The sequence below is a fragment of the Numida meleagris genome, chromosome 3 (genome assembly GCF_002078875.1).
Source record: "Numida meleagris isolate 19003 breed g44 Domestic line chromosome 3, NumMel1.0, whole genome shotgun sequence".
Lineage (NCBI taxonomy): Eukaryota > Metazoa > Chordata > Aves > Galliformes > Numididae > Numida > Numida meleagris.
In genome coordinates this window covers 54,448,398-54,472,531 of record NC_034411.1, presented here as the reverse complement: position 1 = coordinate 54,472,531, position 24,134 = coordinate 54,448,398, and the positions used below count along the sequence as shown (strand labels likewise).

At 40.9% G+C, this 24,134-nt stretch overlaps 1 protein-coding gene across 3 annotated transcripts; it reads right to left on the bottom strand.

The window, feature by feature from the left end:
- IL20RA (interleukin 20 receptor subunit alpha) lies at positions 68-23,725 on the bottom strand. 3 transcript variants are annotated; one of them, XR_002437229.1, is made up of 8 exons: positions 23,578-23,725; positions 10,961-11,090; positions 8,502-8,680; positions 7,659-7,831; positions 6,403-6,547; positions 5,739-5,878; positions 2,482-3,604; positions 68-400 (listed from the first exon to the last, which is right to left on the bottom strand). XR_002437229.1 is itself a non-coding variant. In XM_021392597.1 (7 exons), the coding sequence occupies exons 1-7, from the start codon at positions 23,663-23,665 to the stop codon at positions 2,675-2,677; spliced, it is 1,785 nt and encodes a 594-aa protein (XP_021248272.1). In that variant the 5' UTR covers positions 23,666-23,725; the 3' UTR covers positions 2,313-2,674. The 3 variants fall into 3 exon arrangements, 2 of the variants coding, with proteins under 2 accessions (XP_021248272.1, XP_021248273.1); XM_021392597.1 differs by lacking the exon at positions 68-400 and having other exon boundaries at positions 2,313-3,604; XM_021392598.1 differs by lacking the exon at positions 68-400 and having other exon boundaries at positions 2,313-3,604; positions 10,961-11,059; positions 23,578-23,705.

Sequence of the window (24,134 nt, the reverse complement as noted above, 5' to 3'; positions counted from 1 at the left end):
GACCTGCTCCAACAGCTCAATGTCCTTCATGTGTTGGAGGCCCCAGAGCTGGACACAGTAGTCCAGGTGGAGTTTCATAAGAGCAGAGTAGAGGGGCAGAATCAGCTCCCTCAACCTGCTGGTCATGCTTCTCTCAATGCAACCCAGATTACAGTTGGCCTTATGGGCTGCAGGCATACAGTGATGGCTCATGTTGAGTCTTTCATCAACCAACACCCCCAAATCCTTCTCTTCAGGGCTACTCTTGAGCCATTCTCTGTCCAGTCTATATTTGTGCTTGGGATTGTCCTGACCCTGGTGCAGGACCTTGTACTTGGTCTTGTTGAACTTCACAAGGTTGGCATAGGCCCGCTTCTCAAGCCTGTCCAGGTCCCTCTGGATGGCATCCTTCTCCTCTAGCCTGTTGGGAAACTTGATATTACCACTCAGCTTGGTGTCATCTGCAAACTTATTTATCATGAAATTTTATCATGAAAATGCAGCTTGATTACAAGAATCTCAATACACTATACTATGACCACAAGTAACATTAGCTAGGAAGACGATGCCTTTTTCAAGTGCAAGAGAGAAATTAATTGCTATACAACTTAATTGTAAGTGGAAAGTAAAAAAACAACTACATATACAGAAAGGGAATTACAATGGCCAAAGAACTGGGTGAAATGAAGTTCTATGATTTATGTATCAAGTTCTCAAATTTAATCAGCAGTGACATGATCATGGTATGTGTCTTTGCACAGCTACTGGGGCAAAGTTTGTTGCACACTTCAAGAGCTGGCAAATAAAACCAGAGAAAATGCAAGCCAAAAATAAAGATGCCTTCCTTTTCAAGGAAGGTCGGTTGGCAGCTGAAACAAACCAGTAGGGGAGCTGGAGCATCTTCATTCTTCTGTATGGAAGACATACAAGATGCACAAGTAATTGATCTTAGGGCAGAAATAAGTGAATAAAATTCAGTGGGCTACAGGAAAAAGTAAGTGATTCATTGGGAAGAAAAAAAAAATGTGCCCATATCACAAAAGACAATTGGAAGACTCTGATCCCAGAGGTTAGTTAAGAAATCTTTAGGAAATAGTGGGACTAGTTTTGGATGGCTTAATGAAGCTGGTCTGTAACAGTAGAAATTCTGGCCTTTTCCCATCTTCTCAGATGACACTCTCCAACTATTTTCTTCTTTCACCCTGAGCTGTAACCCTCTGTGAACCTCTTGAAAGATAAATACATTATATAAGTAAGTATTTAGATGTAACACTGATGCAATATATATATTCTTGTTATAAAGACAGTTGAGAGCATTTTTTTTTTACAGCGGTAGTCATCAGCGTGAAATGTTTGACTGTCATTTCTTGTTTTAAAATCTATGACTGCAGCTAAGATATTCTGGAGGATGACTATCCAAAAAAAAGCCAAAGCCATGCAACAAATAAATTATCAGAGTTAAAACAGATATTGCTAAATTTCTTCCTTCAAAATTACACCATGTACTGGAGGTTACAAGTATTAAACACAATAGAAAAGCTTTCTCTTTTGTTGTTTCTCCTCTTCAAAGCCAAACATATCATTATTGTGATTTATTTTGGTGCTCTAAAAAAAGTCTGCTAAGGAGAAGAGTGTCCAACAGACTTTGAAAGGAAGTGTCACCTGCCTCAGTAGGTAATTTTACTATCCTAAGCAAATATTACACAATGTGGAGAAAAAGTGAACTTGTATTGAAAGTTCTGGTTCAGACATCAGGTAGGAAAAGAAAGCTCACCAGGACACTTTCTGGGTCTGCTGTGGTAAGCAGGATGCGTCTGGAAAAGCAGTGGTGAGCCTAGAGCAGACTTCTCCATCTGAGCTAGTCACACTAGACTGCTGTTAAAGTCATTAGAGAGGAACAGTCACTCACAGGACATGAGTCATTTCACCATGGAACAGCTGCTCTGCTGCTAGTGGCTAAGGCTGGCTGAGACACAGTCCACCCAGGAAGACTGCAGGTGTATTACTAAATTCCCCCACACCACATTTTCCCTCAGATTAAAATATGACTAGTGCTCACCACTTTCTCCCCTGTTTGCTGAACCTGCACCCGTACTCATTAAAAGAAATTTTGTTGGATGTGTATCTCAGTAGCAGTAGTGACCCCGCATCCCAGATGAGTCTTCCATGAAAAATAAATTAGAACGTCTTTGTTAAACAGAATGTTCTTAAAGCAAAGAAACCATATACTGGAGCGCCACAAAAAAATCAAATGCACACATTACAACTAGCAGGAATGAGACATAAAAAAAGGCTATGTTGTGTCAAGATATGTGACATATCCCAGCAAAATATCATATTGTTGCTTTTTATTGCTAAAAATCAGTTTCCAAACTAAAATAATTTGCTCTGGTAGCAATTACAATATGAAAATCCTAACAGAGCACCCTCTTTACAGAGTTTTTTATTTAAAAAAAAAAAAAAAAAAAAAAAGAAGGTAATCTCACAACCATTATATTTTACCTGAGAGGTCTATAATGGGAGTTGAAATCACCTTATCATGCCTGGAAATTGTCATAAATATGAATAAGTTGCTCAACTGTGATAGTTCTGAAAACTTCAGTACATTAAGATATGTTTGCTCCACTGAGTCCACCATTCTCTTCGGCAAAGTAAACAGGGTTTTGTGTTTTACAGTATTTTAGAAAATCACTGTTCAGTCTTCCATTTCTACATGCAGGCCCCATTGTTCCTGAAATTGCAGCAGATACACTTCTTGGTCCTCAGATGATTCTTCAGATACCTGTTTCTCATACAGTCTGGACAAAATTCCCTCTTTGTCAGGATCATCACACTTAAATACTCCTTCACACACCTCATTTTCAACACCAAACAAAGTAGGAATATACAGTCTTCCAGTGTGTGGGTCCCAATCCACCAGTATGGTCTGTTCACTCTCTTTCTCTGTGATGTCTTGTGCTATTTTTTCCAGCTGATGATAGGACCTCTGCCCAGATTTTTCAGCATCCGAGTCCACCAAGTTGATGAGGGTCTTACTTAGCAATTCATCCACTGCATCAGCCATCTTCAGTTTAAATTCCTCTAACTCCTGTCCCAAAGAAGGGTCTGTTGCCTTCACCACTAGTTGGGAACAATATGCCTTTCCTGTTTTAACGTTAACTAAGTTTCCCAAAGCAGTCTGTGGCTCACCTAGACCACCAGGTGTAGAAGTCTTCTCTTTCAGACTGAGTTCTTCTAGGTTTTGGCCAGAACTGAAGTCTTCAGCCCTTATACCAAGTTCATACTCTATGCTCCCTCTGTTTTTTTGTCTCAAAGTATTCTTTGTTCCAAGATGGATGTTCTTTGTTCCAGTTTTATCCCACTCAGCTAAAATGTCCTCTTCTTGTGAAATCTCTTCATGAGCAATATCAAGCAACTGTTCTGTTTCTGGCACTTCTTTCGGAGGCAAATCTTTCCCTTCAGTGCCACTGTAAACAGTATAATAACGGGGACTTTCCATTTCTGATGGATGAATGGATTCCTGAGATGGCTTGTATTCATCCACATTTACTGTGATTAGGTTGACAACTATTTTTTCACAAGGTATAAAAACCTTTTCCTTGCATTTATCAGTATAGTGCCATACCTGGAAAATGAAAAGTATTTTTATTTAAGTATAATAAAAATACCATATTGCTTCTTCTTATACTGTTGTCTGTTTTTAAAAGATAAGGCTGCCTTAGACCATATTAGGAGTAAATAATTCAGTTTAGGGAAAAAGGAAGTTCATCACGTATACCTCTAAGAGTGTTAAAATGCTTCACTTTTATTATTCTATCAGAAGTAAAAGAATATTATGATTAGCTCTAATTTCCTTTTTCTCATCTTCTCCGTGCCAAAATAATGGTTAGAACAATTCTATCAAATTCTGTTTTTGTTTCCACCAGCACAAAATCAAGTGACTTTGAGAAAACTTCAGAGTTGCACTTGGGTCACACACTACAGAAATCTATTCCACTCTCTTTAACCAGCAAAGAGGAAGTGCAGTCAAAACCACATCCCACAAGCACAGTTGGTTACCATGCTAAGGTGCAACTTACAGAGGATTAAATAGTATCAAGTTTCCTCTCAGAGAAGGAAAATACAGCAGTGTATGGAACCTGCATTGTGTATTGGGTCACAGGCTGGATTTGTGACTGCAATACATCAGCTAGTTAAATAAAGAATAATATACAATCTTTTTGAAATGACTAATATTTCTAGCAGACAGAAGCACTGTATAGCAGACAGTAAAAGAAAATGCAATAGAATAACAGCCACCAGAAGCTGCACTTCAACATTTCAAACTTGAATGGAAGACTAAGACGACTAATCTCTGTAGTCTGAAAGATCCCCCAGGTCAGAAGTGCCAGTCCAAACTGAACTGCCTATTCCACCTCCCTTTGACCACAAGGGATGGCTGTGTGGAACAGTCTGTAGACTGGGACAAGCAAAAACCATCACTAAAACAGCAGTTCCGTATTCATTTGTTATCTTAACATGAACTGAATTAAGAAGTGCGGAAATAAAATTGAAGCTTTCAAGCTGGATGTAAAGTTCACTGGATGCAAAAAAAACCCCAGCAAAACTCCCTGAAAGACCCACAAAAACAGCACAATGTCTATAAGAGAAAAGACTCCTGGAGTTGGAGTTTAGTCTGCTCTTGAGTGGGAATTTGTCTCTAAGTAGCCCTCTGGCTGTGGACCTCTGTCCTTCTAGCTTTCCAAACCACGGCAAACTGTGCTATATCCCCCTATCATGTCCTGAACCCCAGGACAAAGCTGGCACCTTGTCAGTTGCAGATGTCTCAGTGCATGTCCGAATATACTGCAGCAGCAGCTGCTCTGCTCCTTCCTTCTGACCCCTTCATGAAGAAGTGAGTCCCTCCGAGAACACTTCTACCATTTCTGTGCTGCTCTGCATTTCTTCAGAAAGATCAAAGTGTTGAAACCACCTCCCTTATACCTCCCACCCCACTGTGTCATGCAGACTGGATTAACATCAGTGTTCATCAATTGTGCATTTGTGACTGAGCAACTTGTTCACATATAGCTGTAAGAAAATTTCACTGGGCTCAGGGGATGGAAATGGATAACGTTTCTTAGACTTCACGTGTTCCTTCCAAAATTTAACCAACTTTACAGAATGGTTCTAAGAAATTTGCAAGCATTTTTACATAGAAAGTGTCTTTGAACAGTATAAAAGAATACACTTGTTGGTATATTTTTTTGGATGCAAAGAAACAGAGTGCTGTATATGAACGAACTCTTGAAATTCAGATTCTGTGCTAAAACCTTCTCAAACACATGAGAAAGTTTGGCAACACCTAGTAATGGTCCAAGAAAATATCAAGGGGATTCTGCACTGCTGAATTATTTTCCCTTCTAGTTTCTGATTTCAGCCAATTAGTAACTTTTTATTCACTAAGTCTCTTCTGTGCTTCCTTCTGGACACATTTGAGGTGTGCTGACTTCATACAGAACCTGCCTCAGTGCATTTCAGACCTTGCTTGTGGCACTGACCCTTCCCAAGCAAACAGATCTGTTCCAATCTTTGTTACTTTTGGTCATCTTTTCATATCTAGTCACAGTTGCTAACTGGAGTTATTCCTCTGTTTTAACTGACCAGAGTGGCAACCAGAGCTTTTATCTGCAGCTTGCCATGGTTTCCTCCTAGAAAACACACAACTCTGCTGTGACAGCCAAGGTTGGCAGCATCATCCAGGAACAAAGAATACATACCAGGCTTGATGGATGCTTCTGTTTGCTGACATGAATGTACCTGTGCACACAGCAGCATGCCATTGAAGTAAAAAGGACAGCTAGCACGATAGGCAGAATGTATCCAAATATGACTGTTATAGTCTCATCCACTGTTTTATCTATTAAGAAAGCAAAAGTACTTTGTTGTACTGAGTAATTTTATAATGTATTCAGACAGTAATATACACATTTACCATTTGCATCCTATGTCCAAAAAGCAATATATTTTAAATAAAACAGGAATTTACAGGAAATAAGAAAAAAAAGAGCTACAGAACAATCTTTTATTATTTTAGTCTAAATTATAAATTAAACTATAAAAAGAAGTAACAATACCTCCCTCTTGTTCTTCAGTTGCTAGTTTTTACCCCCTCATATTGTCCCAGCTCTCTCACTCCCAAGACTCATTCAAGGAGAAAAAAAAAGAAAAGATCTCATTCACTGAGACTTAAGGAAAGCAGAGCCTTTTCTTCAGAGGTACTGTCTTACCTTTCAGTCAGTAGGTCCCAACTATGTTTTAAAATCAAAGATAATTTCATCAGTGCAAATGCACAGAGAGGGAACAGACATAAAAAATTACCAACTCATTCACCATTTTTTCTAACCTGGATCTTAACTTTGTAATTTGCCGGCTTACACATACCTTTCAAAGTAGAAATGCAACGTTCTTTAGAAAACCCACTGTGTAGAAGTGGCGTAGTGACATGGATCTGCGCACTCACACAGTAAGCCGTTCCAGGTTCTAACCAGGGCACAACCAAGGTGCTGTTGCTGATGGAGAAGAACCACTAGAAGAAACACATATAAAAAAAAGTCTTTCTTTCCTGTTTAACTCCTCACTTCCAGAAAGGTAAAAATTTTATACATAAAATTTGTCACAAGAACACATTTTCTGAGACAAATAATAATACTTCAATAACTGCCAGCTTCATCTTTTTTTCCTAATGCAACCAAAACTCAAATTCTTTATTATGTCACATCATCTCCGAATATTTTATCTTCCAGTCAATCATTCTTCTACTACTACTGAACATGGTTTATATAAAGTAGGATCACGTGCCATCACCAACCCACATCCTCATGCTGATGTTGCAGTAGAGATAAAATACCACTCGAGCCCCTTCCTGATGTGTAGGCAAATAAAAGGCACATGATACAGATTCTGAAAATCTTTCAAATTTAGATGTTCTGGTAAAGGTAGGAGCCTTAAAATAATAGATTTTATGTAGGCCTTGGAGTCCAAAGTAAAGTAACTGCTCTTTGTCAAGCTAATGCTAATTTCAGCATTTTAATATACTCTTTCACAGAAGGGGACTGTTTTGGTGTAAAGACCCTTTCTCCTCTTTTCTGGAAATTCAGACACTTGCTAGACAGGTGTTGTGTCTGGAGGACAGGAGCAGAAGAATGGATATTTTTGTGAATAATCACTACATGCTTCTTTATCTACTGTGTTTACAGTGGAAATTACTCCTTTGGAATTTAAATCTGGAGAGACAGACAAATGAAGACTTTCAGATGTGGTGGCAAAGGATGCACTTTGTTGTGATGAGGGGTGAGCCTGCCTGGTTGGGGAGCAGCTCTGCTGAAGAGGGCTGGGATAGGCAGCAAGCTGAACATGAGCCACCAACGTGCCCTTGCAGCAAAGGAGGTCAACAGCATCCTAGGCTGTGTCAAAAGGAGAAGATCCAGTAAGTGGTGGGAAAGGATTATCCCTCTCCACTTGGTGCTCATCACACCACATCTAGAGTACTGCAGCCAGATTTGGTCCACCTGACAGAGAAAGATGGACAATGATCCGACAGCTCCTGTCATGTTATGAACCCTATTTCAATTCTTGCTTTTACAAAGCACAGTGCACAGACTTAATAGGTAAATTTCTATAGCCTTCTCAGAGCTTACTCGTTTCTTTGTCTTTTTCTTGAGGACAGACACATTGTATTGCAGGCCAGGATATACTTGAAGCAGAGATACAGATTCTCCATCAGGACTTCTCCACTTCTCAGGAACAGTCAGTGTGATTGAAATAGATTTCTCGGTAGAAGACACATTTACCATGGGTGGGCCAATTTCAGCTGGAAAAATAAAAACTTATAAGAAATAGTTACATGGATCAGAAGATTTGACTGTGCAGCTTCTTAAAGGGGATGATATTAAATTTTTGTAATATTTTGGGTAGTCTAAATAGAACCTTGAACAATTTATTTATACTGATATAAAATTATTTTCCAGCTAAGTAAGAGAAACTTCACAGTGAGAAGCTGAACACTGACTTGGAATTTTGCCTAGGAACTCCTGTGACTTTGCAGAATGCACAACATCAAAACTCAATTTGCTAAAACAAGCTAAATAACCAGTATGTTGTCAGATTATCTGGCACAGATAAGAGATACGGTGCTTTAGAGTATGATTACTGCTCAGTTTAATAGGGCCTTTTCAAAATCAGAGTTCTTTATAAAGTAGATGTGCCATGCCTTTTTTTTTCCTTTGAATAGAGATTTATCATTGCATAGAACAGTATTCAGTATATTTATAACAGTTCCTAATACACAATTTTAACATACATATATCCAAATTATAATGATTTCAATCACTGCTGCCAGCAGCATAAATCTCAAACAGCAGCAGAAAAATCTAAGCTCACATTAAAATTAAAACACTGTATGCTATGAAGACACATGCACTCTGAGCACACAGTATTAACCAAGGCCATGAACACCTGGTTTTGTGATTAGCTTTCCTTACTGTCTGTAAGAGGGTTGAATCGTGTCGTCTCTATCCACTTGGAGCACCTCCCATTTAGGAAGGCTTTAACACTCGCGTAGTATTGCTCTTCATGGTCAGCAGTCTCACTGGAGAGGTCACACCATGTTCTATTGATATTCCTGCATTCTGGCTTCCTAATCCATTTGCCAACACCATATCTATGTTGAACAAGAAAGAGAAGGGAACTGTACAAACGTTCTTGACATTGATATTTCACCCAATTATATACGAAGAAATGATAATCAAGCTGATAGAATAGTTTGCCTGTTTTGCAGAAATGTGCTACTTCAAGGAATTCCCAACTTCACCTGAAATAAAATATGAGTTTAAAAAATAAATGAAAAATAAACCAGCGCAGGTCCTATTCAAAAGCAGCAATAGGGGTGTTACCAATACTGACTCTAGTCCAGTTTTGCTTACATGGATCGCTCAACTTCAGTCTCCACAGCTTTGGTTTAAACTCCAAACACAGGAGAACTGAGTCAGGATAACTACTTATGTAATGACAAAATGTTCTGTAGAATGGCCAGTGGCTCTTTCTGCTGTGTAAAGGATGTGTGCTAAGCTGCTGGTCACTTTTTTTTCTTGTTTAAAATAAAGACTCCATCTGTAATACAATGAATTTCAAAATCCTTCTTGTTGAAGCAGGGGCATAAACACACTATAGTAATGCTTCAGTACTGATCTTACGCACTAGCAGAAGAAATCAAAATTTCCTTGGAAAATTTCTGCCTGGGTTTTCTCAGGAGCTCCCACTCCTCAAATTCACATTATGCTAAGAAGAATCCCAATTTAGCTGCTAATTAATAAGTGTGCGTGGCAGCATTTACATGACTGCATTTTCGAAGTCTTGCTTTTCTAGCTAACTAGATACAGATAAGTATTTTTGTATTACCTGTGAAAGATGGCCATAACTATGACTACAGACTCTACTGTGGACCAGCTGACCTGCAGTCACCACAGCTAACATTCTCTGAAATTTTTTACCTTCTATATGATTACTGTTTATTCCTTTATAGTCAAGAAACCTTGCCTTTCCTAGGGATGTGGACTATGTAATTCCTCTGCTAGCACAGATGGCAAGATCTGGGAAACAGGAGGTTGCAGACTCTAACTGCAGAAGCAACTCCTTGCTTTTTTTTAAGTAATCAGTACAAGTTGCAGGAAACTTCTGGAGATCTAAATTTGTTCTAGTGTCATGAAAAAAATACTAGACTGAGGGAAGAGTATGTAGCAGAGGATAAGACTAGCAGCATGATATCATCTATGACAGCAGTGCTACACCTATTTATAAGTTAAACTTCCAGTACTGCTCTTAAGATGACCTAGTGTTCTCTTGGTGGCAATGAGGGAAATGGATTCTGGTCTTCACTCAGGTTCCTTGATATCCTACAAACAGGCAAGCTCTGTTTCTTACCATGTTACTTGGTTGCCTATAATACTTGATAACTTCATTAGATTGACTCCCAAACTGGAGAGGCTTTGGGAATCAAAATAAACCTGTGGATGTTAAGTCTGTTAGAAAAGACTGATGAAACAGTGTCTGCTCTCAATATTCCTTTAAATGCTACATCCTCAGAACCATTCAAACATGTACAGAAGGCAACTATGATGCCAATCCACAGCACTGTCTCTGCTTGTTCCTTAGCTTCATTTCTGTGGAATGCCCTGAAAGCTTCAGGTTGCATCCTACACTCCTTTCATAGGAAGAGTTTCCTTATAATTTTTTTTAACTGTAGCTGAAGTAAGCAGTACCAGAATTAAAAGTTAAAAACTATATTGCTGTCATGGTTTTATGATTTTCGGTTATTGGTATTCCACATCATAACATCATGTAGTGGATGTACCTGGTTCTCAGAAGAGAAGGACTACTACATTCCCCACGGCACTTTGCTCCTCTGTTACCATTTTCCAGCCGGAGGGAAAAGATAAAAGCTCACAGTATAAAAACTTGCAGATCACGAGACCTCGTCCCTTTTTCCGCCGTCTCTCGTCTTGTTAGCACCTCGCTCTCCGACCGTCTTATCGTCGGTAGTAGAGTAAGGCCTACCTTGATTTTGGGACATTCTGTCTCTCTGTATTGGATTTATCAGCTTAAATTGTAATTATATTGTATTATAGTGTGTTGTTTTGCATTCTGCTATCTTATTTAGTAAATTAGTTTGTTTCTCCTCAGATTGTTGCCGCTGTTCTTTGCTCTCAGGGCCATCTCCCTACCCTTTTCCCCTTTCCCCTTTTCCCGGGGCGTGGGCCCTTGGGTCCCCGTCCCCTTTGTCACGGAATCGGGCCTGTAAACCGTTGACAATTGCTTAAATCTAAGCCATGCTTTAGTTCTTTCTTTACTTTTTAGCAGCCATATCTTGCGTAAAGATTTTTTTTTAAATTTAAAATGCTAAGAAAAAAAAGCAGGGAAGAATACAATAAAGAAGCCAACTTACATTGAATATTTCACATTGTAGAGTACTCCATCGCCTGTACCTTCTGGTGCTAACCAGTGAAGGACATTCTTCATGTTTGTAGATTCAAAACGAACATTCCTAGGGTTGGGCAAAGAACAATACAACTCTCCTGAGAAAGAAAATAAGAAAAGAACAACATACACTAAGAATCTGCAAACATGTACGCTTCGAAGTTAACCAAACAGGTGCTTATTTTTTATATAAGCCATAAAATGCTACATATTGCCTTTATTCCTGATAAAGTCAAAAAGCAGACACTTACTGGTATGTCACTCATCTAAATTACTGTTCCTTGAACCATCTTTTGAAATAAGTGAGCAAAGCAAGCAAGTCTGAGGACTCTTCAGAGCCCAGTTTCCTATGTTCACATTGCTAAATTACTTGCAAAGTGGAGGACTTTGGGCCTGGGGCAGAACCCCAAGCTTCAAGCTGTGAGCCAATCCCCAGCAACTCCCAGCGGCCCTGAGATCAACCCTGAAGCAGCAACCACTGGGGAGCAGCTTCTTGTTGCAAGTAGCCACAAGAGCATAACAGGGAAGAGAAAAAGTGAATCTGTGGTCTTTCAGGACTTTTCAGAACCCTCTTCCTCCAGGGATGCTATCTGAGTTCTTAAGACAGCAAAAAGTGACAAAGAAAGGAGGAAATACAGCACGTTAACACGAACAGCGGGAACCTATACGAATGAACTGACCTTGACTTTTGTTGTCTCCTTAAGCAGACCTTATTTTTTTCTTTGGTAGTGTATTTTTCTATTACTAAAGTGTTCATTCTCTTGTATGAATTGCATATAACATAGTATGTGTAACATATAGCTGCTTTTGTAAGTAAAAATCACCATCATTTTCCTGATTAACTTACTCATTTCTAGTTGTCTTTGAAACAATCAGTAAAAGCTTTTATTTAATATGTTTATTAAAACAATATCCTTACTATTCTGTAAAGACCAAATACTTTAAACTGTCATGGTAGAAATCCTGGGTTTTCCAAGCCTCTGTTTGTGTATTAACATTCAAAAGAAACTCCAGTATATGCCTGCATCTGTATCTTCAGCTTTCCATAAACCTATTTATGAACCTATTTATAATGTTGCTCTCTCTGATTCCCTAGCACTTAGCTAGTACTCACTAACTTTCAATTTTTTTTTTTTTTTTTCTGGAGAACAAGTCTTGTTATCAAGCATAGTCCTTAGAGTAAGCTTATTTATTTACCAATGGTATAGAAAGTCCCCTTTCCTTGAACGCTTGGACATGGAAATGGCCAATGACTGTAACCTCACAAGGGCTCAAATTACAGGCTCAGTTAATGAAATCAAAAAGTTTGAGATGCCAGAGGACGTGAAAGCAGCAGAAAGAGGCCTCCAAGAAGGCTTCTGCATTTGCTTTACTCCAATATTTTCTTCCAAGTGGGAGATAGCCTAGAAAATAAAGTTTTACTTTCCACCAAAATAAATGTCCTCCACAACCCCCTTGTTCTAGGTGAAACTAATCCAAATGTAAGCATGACACTGCCCAAGAAATATCCTAAAGTTCTGCAACATTTGTTTAGTGGAGAAGCACTTAAAATACTAATGTGCATGCTAGTAAGAAGAACAAACCTAAATGAGTATTACATGGATTGCAAGAAATCATCCATGCATCACATTTCATAATTTGCACCAAATCCCTGCATTAACGTTTATGAGACTGCAGGGAAGCCATCAACTGCGCAACCTGTAGCCAGGAACAAGACGGAAAAAAAACAGAAGTGACACAGCCCTGCCCAAGCCGTGGAGAAGGCAACTGGGAAATCTGTGTAGAGAGCAGAGGAAGTACTGAAGCACAAATGAACTTTCTGCTGCAATTCCCAAACAGGAGGATACAGAAAATAGATTTTTTTCTTAGGTTGAGGGGAATCAAAGTCATAAGAAGCTTCTCATTAAAAAACACTGAGGAAAAACCTAAAAGACCAACAAGGAGAGAATTAAGAATGAAGTAAAGTACACAGTGAAGAGTCTGAAAACCTCCAGAGCCAAGATTAAAAAATCCCAACCTAGCAGCAGAAGAGGAGGAGGTATGTCTCTGATAACTCAGACTCTCTGAGGAAGGCATCTGCTTTGCATAAATTATAAGCAACAGGGCCAGTGAGCACTGCCATGGGCTGGTTCCTCTCTCTGGTTAGGATGGACTAGTGCAGATGCCCCTCACTCCCTGCAGTGGAGATGGCAGCCAAGCTGATCAGCCTCCATCTCTGCTTCCTTGGCAGCTAACTTACCAGACCTTGTCTGGGAGCTGGGGCAACACTGCAAGTCTTTACATGAAGGGACAGTCTATCCTCCATGCTGTCCGTCAACAAGGAAAAGAAAGAAGGGAGCTCAGTTTCAGAAAGAAAGAAGTCACCAGCAGCAGTGGCTGATGGGCAGAAGAGGACACACAAGGTGGACTGTCTGGGAGGGCTTTGGATGTTTCAAAGGGCAGATGAGAGAACTATTTTCTAGAGACAACACCAAGCTGGTTTTGCCTAAGGGTAGTGGGACGGATGGGATCTTAGGCTCACTGCCAGCCCTGTTTTGATTAGCTAGCGATATGGCTGAGTCAAGTAGAGGACAGCTGAAACCTTCCCTATTGGCTCACATTTGACACTTTTTTTCTTTTAAAGTTTTATAAAATATGTACTGCTGATGGGGCTAATACATGGTCAGTGAATGGAACCAGCCAGCTCGTCACAAACAAAGGAAGTTACTTCCACCGGTTTTCTGATCGGTTTTGTGTACCTGCCACTTTTGACATTTGCCCAACCTTCAATATAAACATTTATATTCCTTAAGCACATTTTAAAGTAGCAGGAGGCATGAACTTACCTGTTACACTAAAATATTTTTAAACTAGTAACATAAATGTGCTTTTTTAATTGATTTTTTTTTTTATTTTCTCTCTGCCTAGTGTGGTTTCTGATGTGGTAAATGAAGTTTCAAAACAGAAACACTGACTGCAGTGGATGAGCCAATCTCAGCCAGCAGAACCCGCAGGCTGTATCTTTACAAGATCTAAAGCATTATCACACTACAAGCACACTCCGATTTGCCCCAAGTTCAATGTGATTTGGGAGGCAGAGGGACAGAGAACATTAACTTTCCATCAGCTGCGATGGCAGAGATTTACTTTCTTATACGTGTTTTTGTCACTTTGGTAGGCACATCTGTCTGCCTTGTGAAGAAACCATGCATGTTTTTTATTCCTCAATTCTGCATCTGTAAAACATGAATAAAACTGCCATACTCCGCTATTTCTATGGGAAGAGCTAAGAAAGAACTCCTTCATGTCTCCACGATGCTCAGTAATATCAGGAGGCATGTGCAAAAAACAGAATATAGACGTAGCTTATATCTCCCAAAGTTATCAGCTGCTTATTTCAGTATCTTGTCTCAAAATATAACCAACCCTACTCCAATTTTCTTTCCATTAATGGATTAATAGCATGGATGTCACATGAAGTATTTTCAGTTTACACTGGCCTACATGAGAGCACAAATCAGTCACGCAATGCGCTTTTCTAGGTTCAATCTGTCTCATAGATAGTCTGCAATGGCTGTCATCACTTTTCAGTATAATGAAATAATTTCCCTTATTTATTTCTTGCATGTAAAAAACCTGGAGCTCTTATTACTGCATTTGGAAATACTGTAAATCAAACCTTGAGCAATGTTGTTCTTCATATCTTAATAATTCTTTGCACACCTGGACTGGAAAGAATGTAGTAATATAGGCTTGTAAACTTCACCACCACGATGAAGAGCCAAGTCCTGATCTTAGAGTACACTACTGCGAGACTCTTCAAAATAGATATGACTTAGCCTGAAAACACCTTCACGTGAGCGAAAAAGCCCACTGACGTCAGTGAGACTACTCACATGAGTAAAAGACTTCACAGCAGGTGCCTCATCCTCTCTTTGTGAAAGTGCCTGGTGGGCTGAAAAATGTGGTCAGTTTTAACTGCATGTAGCTCACCGCCATGTACGTGCCTTGCTCAAGTTGTTACTGCTCAAACCTTGGTTTTGGGTACAGCCACATCAATCTATCTATACACACCTGAATATATATGCATGCACACCTATACAAATATAAGCACAGCCAATTTCCAGTTATAACTATTATCTGCTCAGTGTGTCTGCTTTTTGTCTGATTGGAGGCAGCGCTATCTAATTCAGTAATAAATGGCTGTGTTTAATGTCAGTGTTGCAAGACAAATACAGCTGCAGCTGCCTCAGCTCTCTCACTAAGAACACATTTGTTAACGTGTCTCTTGATTTAGACAACCTAGCAGCTGCAAAGCATAAAGATACATAAATACACAAAAATATAGATTTTTCTTTCTAAAGTTATAGGATGGGGAGAAGACAAATACCCACTGAAAACTGAGCTGTTGCCACAGAAGCGTGTCCCGTGTCAGTATTGGTGTAGACTGTGCTGCTCTCAAGCCAAATGATCACCTGTTGTATTTCCTGTGTCATGGCTATAAGGATTGCTGTCCCACCAAATTTTCCAGCAGAATAAAATGACATAGAAAGCAACAGCATTTCTCTAGACAACTATTCCATGTAAGTGGAAGTCTTACTTCAACACAGCTTTTCCCAATACCTATGGCAGTAAAAACCAGGTGCTCCTCCCTTACCAATTGCTTCTATTTAAATGAGGAACTCCTCTTCTGACAATGACAGAGCGAAGACTTTGGCTTCAACTTCTGTTGCATTTTCTTATGCAAAAGTAGCCCTTGGGACTACCTCTGATGGTAGCGGCTCCTTTGCCCCAGGCACTGAGACTAGGGGCAGCACAGTGGACGCTCACTCCCTGTGCCTTGTGATTTGCAGCTGCCACTTCAGGTCCACCAATCTAACCCAACCTGTGAATCTCTGCAAGGGAGTAGACCTTCAGAGATGCCGAGTCCTTGATTCACCTTTTCCACTGGCATGAGAACCACCAGTGAAATACCAAGCAAAGCAGGAGCAATTTAGCACACTGGTCCTGGCTGTGCTGTAATACACTGCCCTGTCTTTCTGTTCAGCTATGAGTGACTTCCACCAAATTCTTGTGAAATCTTGCTTGTTCCTTCTCTGCTGCTGAATTTGTACTTATTCTTCCTCCAGCTCATCTGCTTAGATGAATATGTTGTTTGCAATGAAAAATGTTGCCTCAAACACATCTAAGCATATCATAAAAATGGCTGTACTCAGAACAAGTGCCCACTGACATAATGTTTAGTAGCATTTGCTAGCAGAGGGCTGTGAGTGTCTTTCCTGGCACATCTACAGTCTGAAGCAAGCTGGCACTGGCCATGCAGGAATGCGAGGGAGTGCATGAGATAGTAAACAGGGGAACTGAGCCAAAATGGAAGATCAGAAGTTACAGAGAGGAAGGGAAACCCCACAGAGCCAGGAATACACGTTAGCAAATGTCATTGCCTGATATTAGTCATCTTTACAACAATTAAAAGAGATGAGTTAATTTTTTTTTTGTTTTGTTTAATGAAATCAGCCTGAAAGATTTCCTCTGTGCTGATTCCTACATGCTCTTTTCTGGAATTCAACAGATTGGATAGTGAGGAGGAGGAGGCAGGCAGAAGTCATTAGAGCATCCCTGCCTTTTTCCCGGTGGGCTGCTGGAGCTCTGGAACTTCTGCACGTGAAGTAGGGCTAGTGAAGCCCTTTTACTTCAGTGGTGCTGGGAATCGGGGGAGGACTGTGGAGGTGATTTCCTGTTGTAGTCATAACAGTGCTTGAGAGGTAACCGTGGAGCAAACTCTTGCCCTCCCAGAAGAGGAGTCGGGCCCACCAGTCACACCCTCTTCAAAAGGGGCATGGGGAAAAGGGAGAGAACTATGGGGACAGAAATAATGTCATCGGACTAAATGAAAATGAGATGGTGGAGCAAACAGAAAAGCAGAAGTAATGAGATGGGAAAACGTGAGCGACAAGACCTGGGCGTGTGGGGTTTGTTTGTGAAGAAAACAGGCAGATTGCCATTGGAATCAGGTGAAAATGAGGAGGTCATCTGAGGAAGGAATGAGGGTAGGATGAAGAGTGGGTGCCAAAGCATGGTGCAGCCTGCCTTGCCATGTTCCCCTCCTCTGTGTGAAACCCTGTGTTTATTTCTCCACGCCACATCCTAGGGACCCAAGTGCTTTTCCTCCCGCTACTTTGAAAGTTTGCAAGTGCCAGAGTAGAGCTCTTACTACCCAACCATGTCTTACTGCAAAAATATCTCCCTGATGCAGTCAAATGGGAGAAAGTTATTGTAAGTGTGTTTTCTATTAATTTTAAGTGATCAATATTGGTGTGAAATAAGTTGACAGAAAGTCTAAAATTACTCATAACCCCGTTATGACTCTCAGAGTCATCACCCATCAGAGGTGTGTGGGTTTTTTTTTTTCTCCTTTTTACAAAAATGAAAAATACCTGAATGATATTTTGTTAAGTTTGAAATGCAGAAGTACTTTTTTGTCAAGAATAACTAAGTTAATTTTAAAATCTCATTGCTGCCACAATAGGTGCTTTTCAAATCAGATGTTTTGAAATTATATAAAATATTAAAAATAGCCGAACTGCCTAATGTTTGCAGATTTTCTTTTCTCTCAAGAACATATTTAGCATTATCAATTTACCGCTTCTTAGATCAACTACAACCCAGCAGCCAAGAAAATGAGTGCTTAATTCAAATATTTCTGACATCTTAAATTTTTCAAAATATGCAAGAGTTAAGTACATTTCTTTTTCAAAAGAAATGTAAAACTGCTGCTGCATCAGTCATCAGCTGAATTCCGACACAATGTGTTGCAGACCAATCCTAACCTACCCTTTCATAAAATACATATTTTTTCACACAAACCGAGCTACTATTTAGTGGTAGTATCTATGAGGCAATGGCTGTTCATTTACAACGGCTAAGATTTTATTTATTGCCTAAAGGCTGTTGCTCCTTGCTCTCTAACCTACTAACAGCTTGTCTAGACAAGGGGTTTTGCTTTTCTTGGAATCTGAATTAGTGAAACGTCATCTTTTGAATCCACATTTTCCCCTAGACATGAGATTGAGCGTGATGTCAGTGGAAGAAAAGCCATCACTTCTGAGGGAAAGCTAGCTCTAGAAGATGCAGACTGAACACTTCCTTCTGCATCAGAGAGCTGAGAGGCAGGACTCACACACCCAGCATGCTGGCAGTACCTCATCTCTCACGCCTTTGGGAAGGTACTGCTTGCAGAGAACTCACAAGAACAGAAGGTTTCCTGGGCTATCTGCCCATTTCTGCTAATCTCCCCTGAGGTACACTCCGGTGTGTTTCGAGGCACTGTATGACTGTTCAGAGCGCTCCCACAGTAAGTTCAGATGTGAACAAGACAGTGTCTAATAATAGGTATCAAATTATTTTTAGTATCTTTCCTGGACTTCGCAAATATTTTTTGTTAAAACCACCAGACATGATTTTCAGCCTCATTTACCCCGTCTACAGGTCTAAAGTGATTTCGCTGTACAGAGGAAGTCATTCAGCGTAATCACCTACTTCTTTTACAGCTTATGAAAGACTGCTTCTGAAATACTATTCTAGGTGGCGACACGCAGCTGGATCCAAGGGGCAGTGTTTCATTTCTGAAGTTCAGTGGATCAGTATACATGTGTATGTTGTTCCTGCGCATGGACTGTGCCGATGGAGAAGTTAGCTGTCAGTCATGTATCACTGCTACAGGTTGATTTATACTTGGGGAGTCGCACAGCTCCACTTCTGTCTGCTACCTTCGCACAATGTGAAAAAGCTGTCAGCAATTACACGTGTCTCAGCCTTCTCCAGGCACAGCTTTACTGTTTCTGAGCCATATCCTGTACATTACTGTTCTGACTACAGTACACCCTAACATCAAGATATTGATCTATCTCCAGAAAGCACAAGTGCCAAACCACATGAAGTAATAAATATTAGCCTCACTGCTCTCTCCAGCCTTTATGAAACTATTATGAAATAAAGTAACTCCTTTCACCACAGGGCTGTAATACCAACTTTTGTGTGCTTTTGTGCATGGAGTGTGATTAAGCTCAAATAGATAAATCTGGGTAACCTCTCTTTCCCCTCCTAAAGCAACATTCTTCTCATAACTCTTTTTGGACACGTTTATAGTTCCATCACAGAAAAGGAAGTGGAAAATGGGAGACTGATGGCTCAGCTGCCATCTGAGATGTAACTCGAAGTGCTGGGGAATGAAGAAGGGGAGACTACAGTATTTCTCCTGTCCCTTCATTCACCTTAAAACACTCTTTAAGTTAGCCAGTCAGCCAGGAAAAAAAACAGATGAATACAGTCCTCTTCAGTCATCTATTTTTCATGAAGAAGAGGCACAGGCTTATTTAATCTCTTCATATGTAAACTGCCCTATACCTCCAGTCCCACATCCCATTGCCATGTCTTTCTGCTACATCTCCTTTAACTGTACTCTTTTCAAGATACGATGAGCAGTGGATAAAAACTCCCTAAGTTACTAGTACACAAAGAATAAAGCACAAACAGATGTGCTGTTTAAACACAGCTTTCTAATAAAAACTCATTTTTATCTACAGATAGACTTGGTTTTCAAAATTCAGGCTTTTAGAAACCTTGACTTCTTAAACAAAGATCTTGTTTGGGTCATAAAGGATAACCTCAGCTATTAATCTTATAGTTGGAGACAATCAACACCAAATCTTGGAGAGAAATCAATCAGGAGAAATCAATTTGTACAAGCCACAATTACAAAAACTCATAAACCACACCACACATACACAAATGACTTGAGTAATACTAACCACTTGCTTCTCTTGGAATTAAAAATACAAAAGCTGCTAGAGAACAACCGTGAAGGAAGGATAAGGTTATAAGCTAGTGAGATGAACCTGAATGGTAACACTGGGAACTGCAAAACATATCTAAGTTTTGGGCTTTAATCACAGTTTCCCAAAAGCATTCAAATTTCTCTACAGAATGAATTACCTTCTCTCACTATTTACATCCCTAACTAACAAGCAATAAGTATTATACAAGTTCTGGAAATTGTAAGCAGAGCGAACTCATCAGGCACAGACCGTGGCATTATCTGAAACAGCCTGAGAAAAGGCAGTAGGTTACAGTGAGAAAGTAAGGGTGAGTCCTTCAAATGTATGATCACGACACTCCTTCATATATTGTAGTCTGCCTTGAGCCAGCATCCCCTTTTAGTTAGTTCTACGTTACATTTGTTCTTCTCTCCTTCACACTGCAGAGAGCAAGAAAGTACCATGCAGAATGCAAAGCTCAGCCTTCCCTTATACTTCCACTATTGGCAGTGAAAGCTTCACAGCACACAGACATCACAGAGCACATCCATAGGGCAATCAGCCTATTTATAACACACATGCTGCATGCTGTTTATATGAAATATCTGACACTTCAGTCTGCTATTTAATACTTCAGCTAATACTTACTGGCTGTGTCTACATAAGAGATCAGCCTCTTCTCAGATCCAAAATATATCTTAGATCACCTTGTGTCAGTACATTAACATCTCTGCACTGCTGAACTTTTGAGATGAGCTTTTTTTTTCTGCCCTTCCTTCAAAAATTCAGATTTGGTGCATGCCTTCTCAGTGACTTACTGTGTGTAGGTGAGGAGGAAAAGCAGCAGATTATTAGCACTGGAACATTGCCCACCTTCTGGATGGCTTTAACAGGGTAAAATACAATGCTTGGAAAGAAGCAAGATCCCAGATCTCAAGCTCAATGGCTTAACTGTAAGGTCCATACTCTGATCTCGTCCTTTTATTTTGTATTTCCCAAATAACTCCTTTATAAAAATAGATGTTTTGTGTGTTTCAGCACTCTAGTGACTGTGAAAGAAAACAAATCTGCTCAAAGGGAAGACTGCTTCTCAAAATGCAGACATATTCATTAGTAAAAATAAATACATTCCATGATAAAGTGGAAGAAGAGAGAAGTAAATTAAACTAAGTGTGTCAATGCAGACCAAGTAATTTATGCAACGATTAGATAACCTTAAAAGGGGGAAGCTTTCAAGATCCTACCATAAGAAAAGTAATTGGTACAGCCACCTACCAACTCAACTGCATTTACAGCTATGTCTACATCAGTGAACAAAGCAAGCCAGTACGAGTAGATTTCTTACATGGAAATATCAACACTGAAAAAAAGAATCTTGTCTACACTTATTCCATTTTTTTTTTTTCCTTTTAAGATTGTACTAGCTGTACTTGCATTAGGTAGACTCATGGAACGCACCTTCCAGGTCAGCTTCATCCAAGAGAAATCCAATGCCAAGAATGCTTCCCAACATGGACAAAAGCAGAATAAGTGCAAGGATTGAGAGATCTGCTTCAAAATCACATGCCTCATCTAAATGAAAATAGCAAACATGCCTGAAATTCAGCAAAACATTTCTGTTTTTACAGGACAGAATAAGTACCTTCCCCAGAATAAGTACATATCTGCAAGACAGATTTAATGGTTTCTGTAATTACAGAAAAGTATGGCTAAGGAAACCTCAACTAGAAGCATGTTGAAGGATTTAAGATGGAGTTTGGTAAATTCTTAGGATGACATTCTATTGCTTTAAAAAATCATGATGTTTCTTCCCTAACCTTGTGAGCTGCTTGCAAAAATTGCTAAACTCTGATGTGTAAAGAGGAGCTGCCATATTTCCTGATCCTGTTAATTAAACAATGGATTTTCCTTTGTTTTTAATTTGATTTTCCATTTAGCATTTTCCACGCTTTTGCATTAGTTCTACCGTACAGATTTTTAGCAGTGAATGAAGCACTAATTTATAAAAACCCAATGAAGTACAGTGATAAGTGCACCCTGCAAAACGAGAACCACCTGTGAGGTAGGCACACAGCCCTGGACAGCAGTATCTTAGCTTTCAGAGACCTGTAGAACAGCTAACGTATACCAGTAAGGGTAGGACTGTACCCAATAATGCACCATAAAAAGCTTTTTGCTTGTTTGCAGTGGTCCAGCTGTAAGTTGACAGCTGCTGTTACATGGTTTGGAGATGAACTAAATAGCAGACTCCCAAAGGACATGCACAGTATAGACCCTGTGAGACGCAGGAACCTGAGTTTGTGAAATGCTGCTGTAAGATTGCTTGCCATGGCAACTGGACCCTGTGTGATCGGCTCCTATTCCGGCACCAGACCCAGCCCTTGGGCAGCTGCGGTACTTGTAGGATTGTCTCTGCTCATGACTGGCAACCCAGGTTTGTTCTGTTGGAGGAAAATGCCCAAAGGAGACTGAGGTACCTACAACTTCACTGCTGAGAGAGTGGGAGAGCTGCTATGATGGATCAGCACCTCATGTAGTTTTTTTTCTGTTATTAGCAAAATCCTGACAGGATGAATTAAAAAACTTTTACTGTCTTGCACAGCAAGAGATGTCTAGCTAAAACTCAGGACTTTGCAAGGAGTTTCCCTTCTCCCTTGTACAGCTATTACTCAAAGCCAACTCATCCCCCTTGACATTTTTCTAAACCTTCTCTGGAAGTTATACAAATTTTCCAAACACTTGACCTGGTGCTCAGCAGACCCCAATGAGACAAGCACAGCACGGTCAGCTGCCTGGAAGGAAACTGGCCGTATCAGAGGACTGCTCGGGTGCACGTCCCTGAGAGCCAAAGAACTGAAGCATAATGGAATAGTTTGTCAAATAAGATAACTGAAACTGTCCTCAGTACTGCTGAAGAGCAGCTGGGACGAAGAATGCCTTTACTACAGACCAGCTCTTGTCAGATTTGGATGCTTTGCTGTGGATTTAAATGGGAGAAGACCATCCTCACATATTTAGCTTTGGCGGTAACATTTGCAGCAGAGAGCCAGAGCACAAAGACAGCATGGGTTTGTTTCTTAGAAGCTCTCCTAATCTCTGCTATGCCTTGCATTGTATATACTGGAGGGATATAACAAAGAAATCCCGTGAGATGCTACTGGCAGCAGCAGGGCCCCACCACAGGCATGCATTCAGCAGCTTAGGCATAGGAGCTCATTCTCACCTGGTGATATCTCTGCTCCTGCCCAAGACCTTGCTAACCAGACTGCTCACTCACCCACTCCAGCCACCAGCTCTCCTGCTCCCTGTCCTGCCCCGACCCAGGCTGCCATGAGGGCACTGCTCTGCTCTGCTGGGAGGCACAGCCGAGGCCGGCATGCACAGCAGAACTCTGCCAAAACTCACCATGCCCCTTGCTGTAACATGTCTCTTACTGCTCAGGTGGGACCCTCGGCGCTGGTGGCTGTCAAGCACAAAGGAAGGTACTAGAAGTATGAGGGGAATTAACCCAACGTATAGAACAAGGCGTACTCCAAGAGCACGCTGTCAAATTACAACTGAAAGTAAATTAACATTTAGAAAACACATAAAGTTGTAAAAACCTAATTCCAGCACCATCGTAGAAAAGGTGAAACAGCCTTAAAGAAGCACGCATCACTCTTCTCCCACGTAAATATCAGAGGGCAGAAATATGGAAACTGAACTGATGGAAAGTGCTAAAAAAACCCCAACAAAACAACACAAAACAAAAACCCCCGAACCCACCGCATCGCATCGCACCCCGTCTCACCTGTGTGCGCCGCGGGGGGCGGCAGCAGGAGCAGCGACAGGAGCAGCGGCAGCCAGCCCACCCCCCGCCGCGGCTGGCGCAAGCCCATGGGTCACATCTCCCGGCCGGGGCGCACGGAGCTCCCGCACCGCCGCCGCGCAGGAGCCCGGGCCGGGGCAGGAGCCGGGCGGGGCGCCGAGGGCCGGGGCGGGGCTGAAGGTGGAGGCCGCCGTGCTGCTTCCTCGGGACTCTGCTTCGGCAGGATCCCCTTAGCTCGTTACCTGACGGCTTTCGCGACCCGCTGTCCGCTGAGTGGTTCCGTTCACCTCCTGCCTGCCCCAGCCCTGCTTTGCCGCACTGATGTATCTGAGTCCTTTCGCTCTAGCCTTCTCCTTCCCTGCCATTTCCTCTCAGGCTTTTCTGCCTAAAAGGAAGATCTTGCAAGCAAAGTCTGTGAGACCTGTAACCCGATGAGGAGCCAGCACCTTTATGTCACTGCAGTGCCTAGCTCCCGTGTACCAAGGCGCTTTGGATAGGGGCCAGCATGGGTAGTGTTGGGTAGAACAACGAGAGACGGT

Coding starts and splice junctions, on each gene's coding strand:
- IL20RA (XM_021392597.1), bottom strand. CDS start 23,665: ATGGGCTTGCGCCAGCCGCGGCGGGGGGTGGGCTGGCTGCCGCTGCTC. Junction 7,832..8,501: donor ATTCAACCCTCTTACAGACA/GTAAGGAAAGCT, acceptor TTATTTTTCCAG/CTGAAATTGGCCCACCCATG. Junction 5,879..6,402: donor TTGCATTTCTACTTTGAAAG/GTATGTGTAAGC, acceptor CTTTCTTAATAG/ATAAAACAGTGGATGAGACT.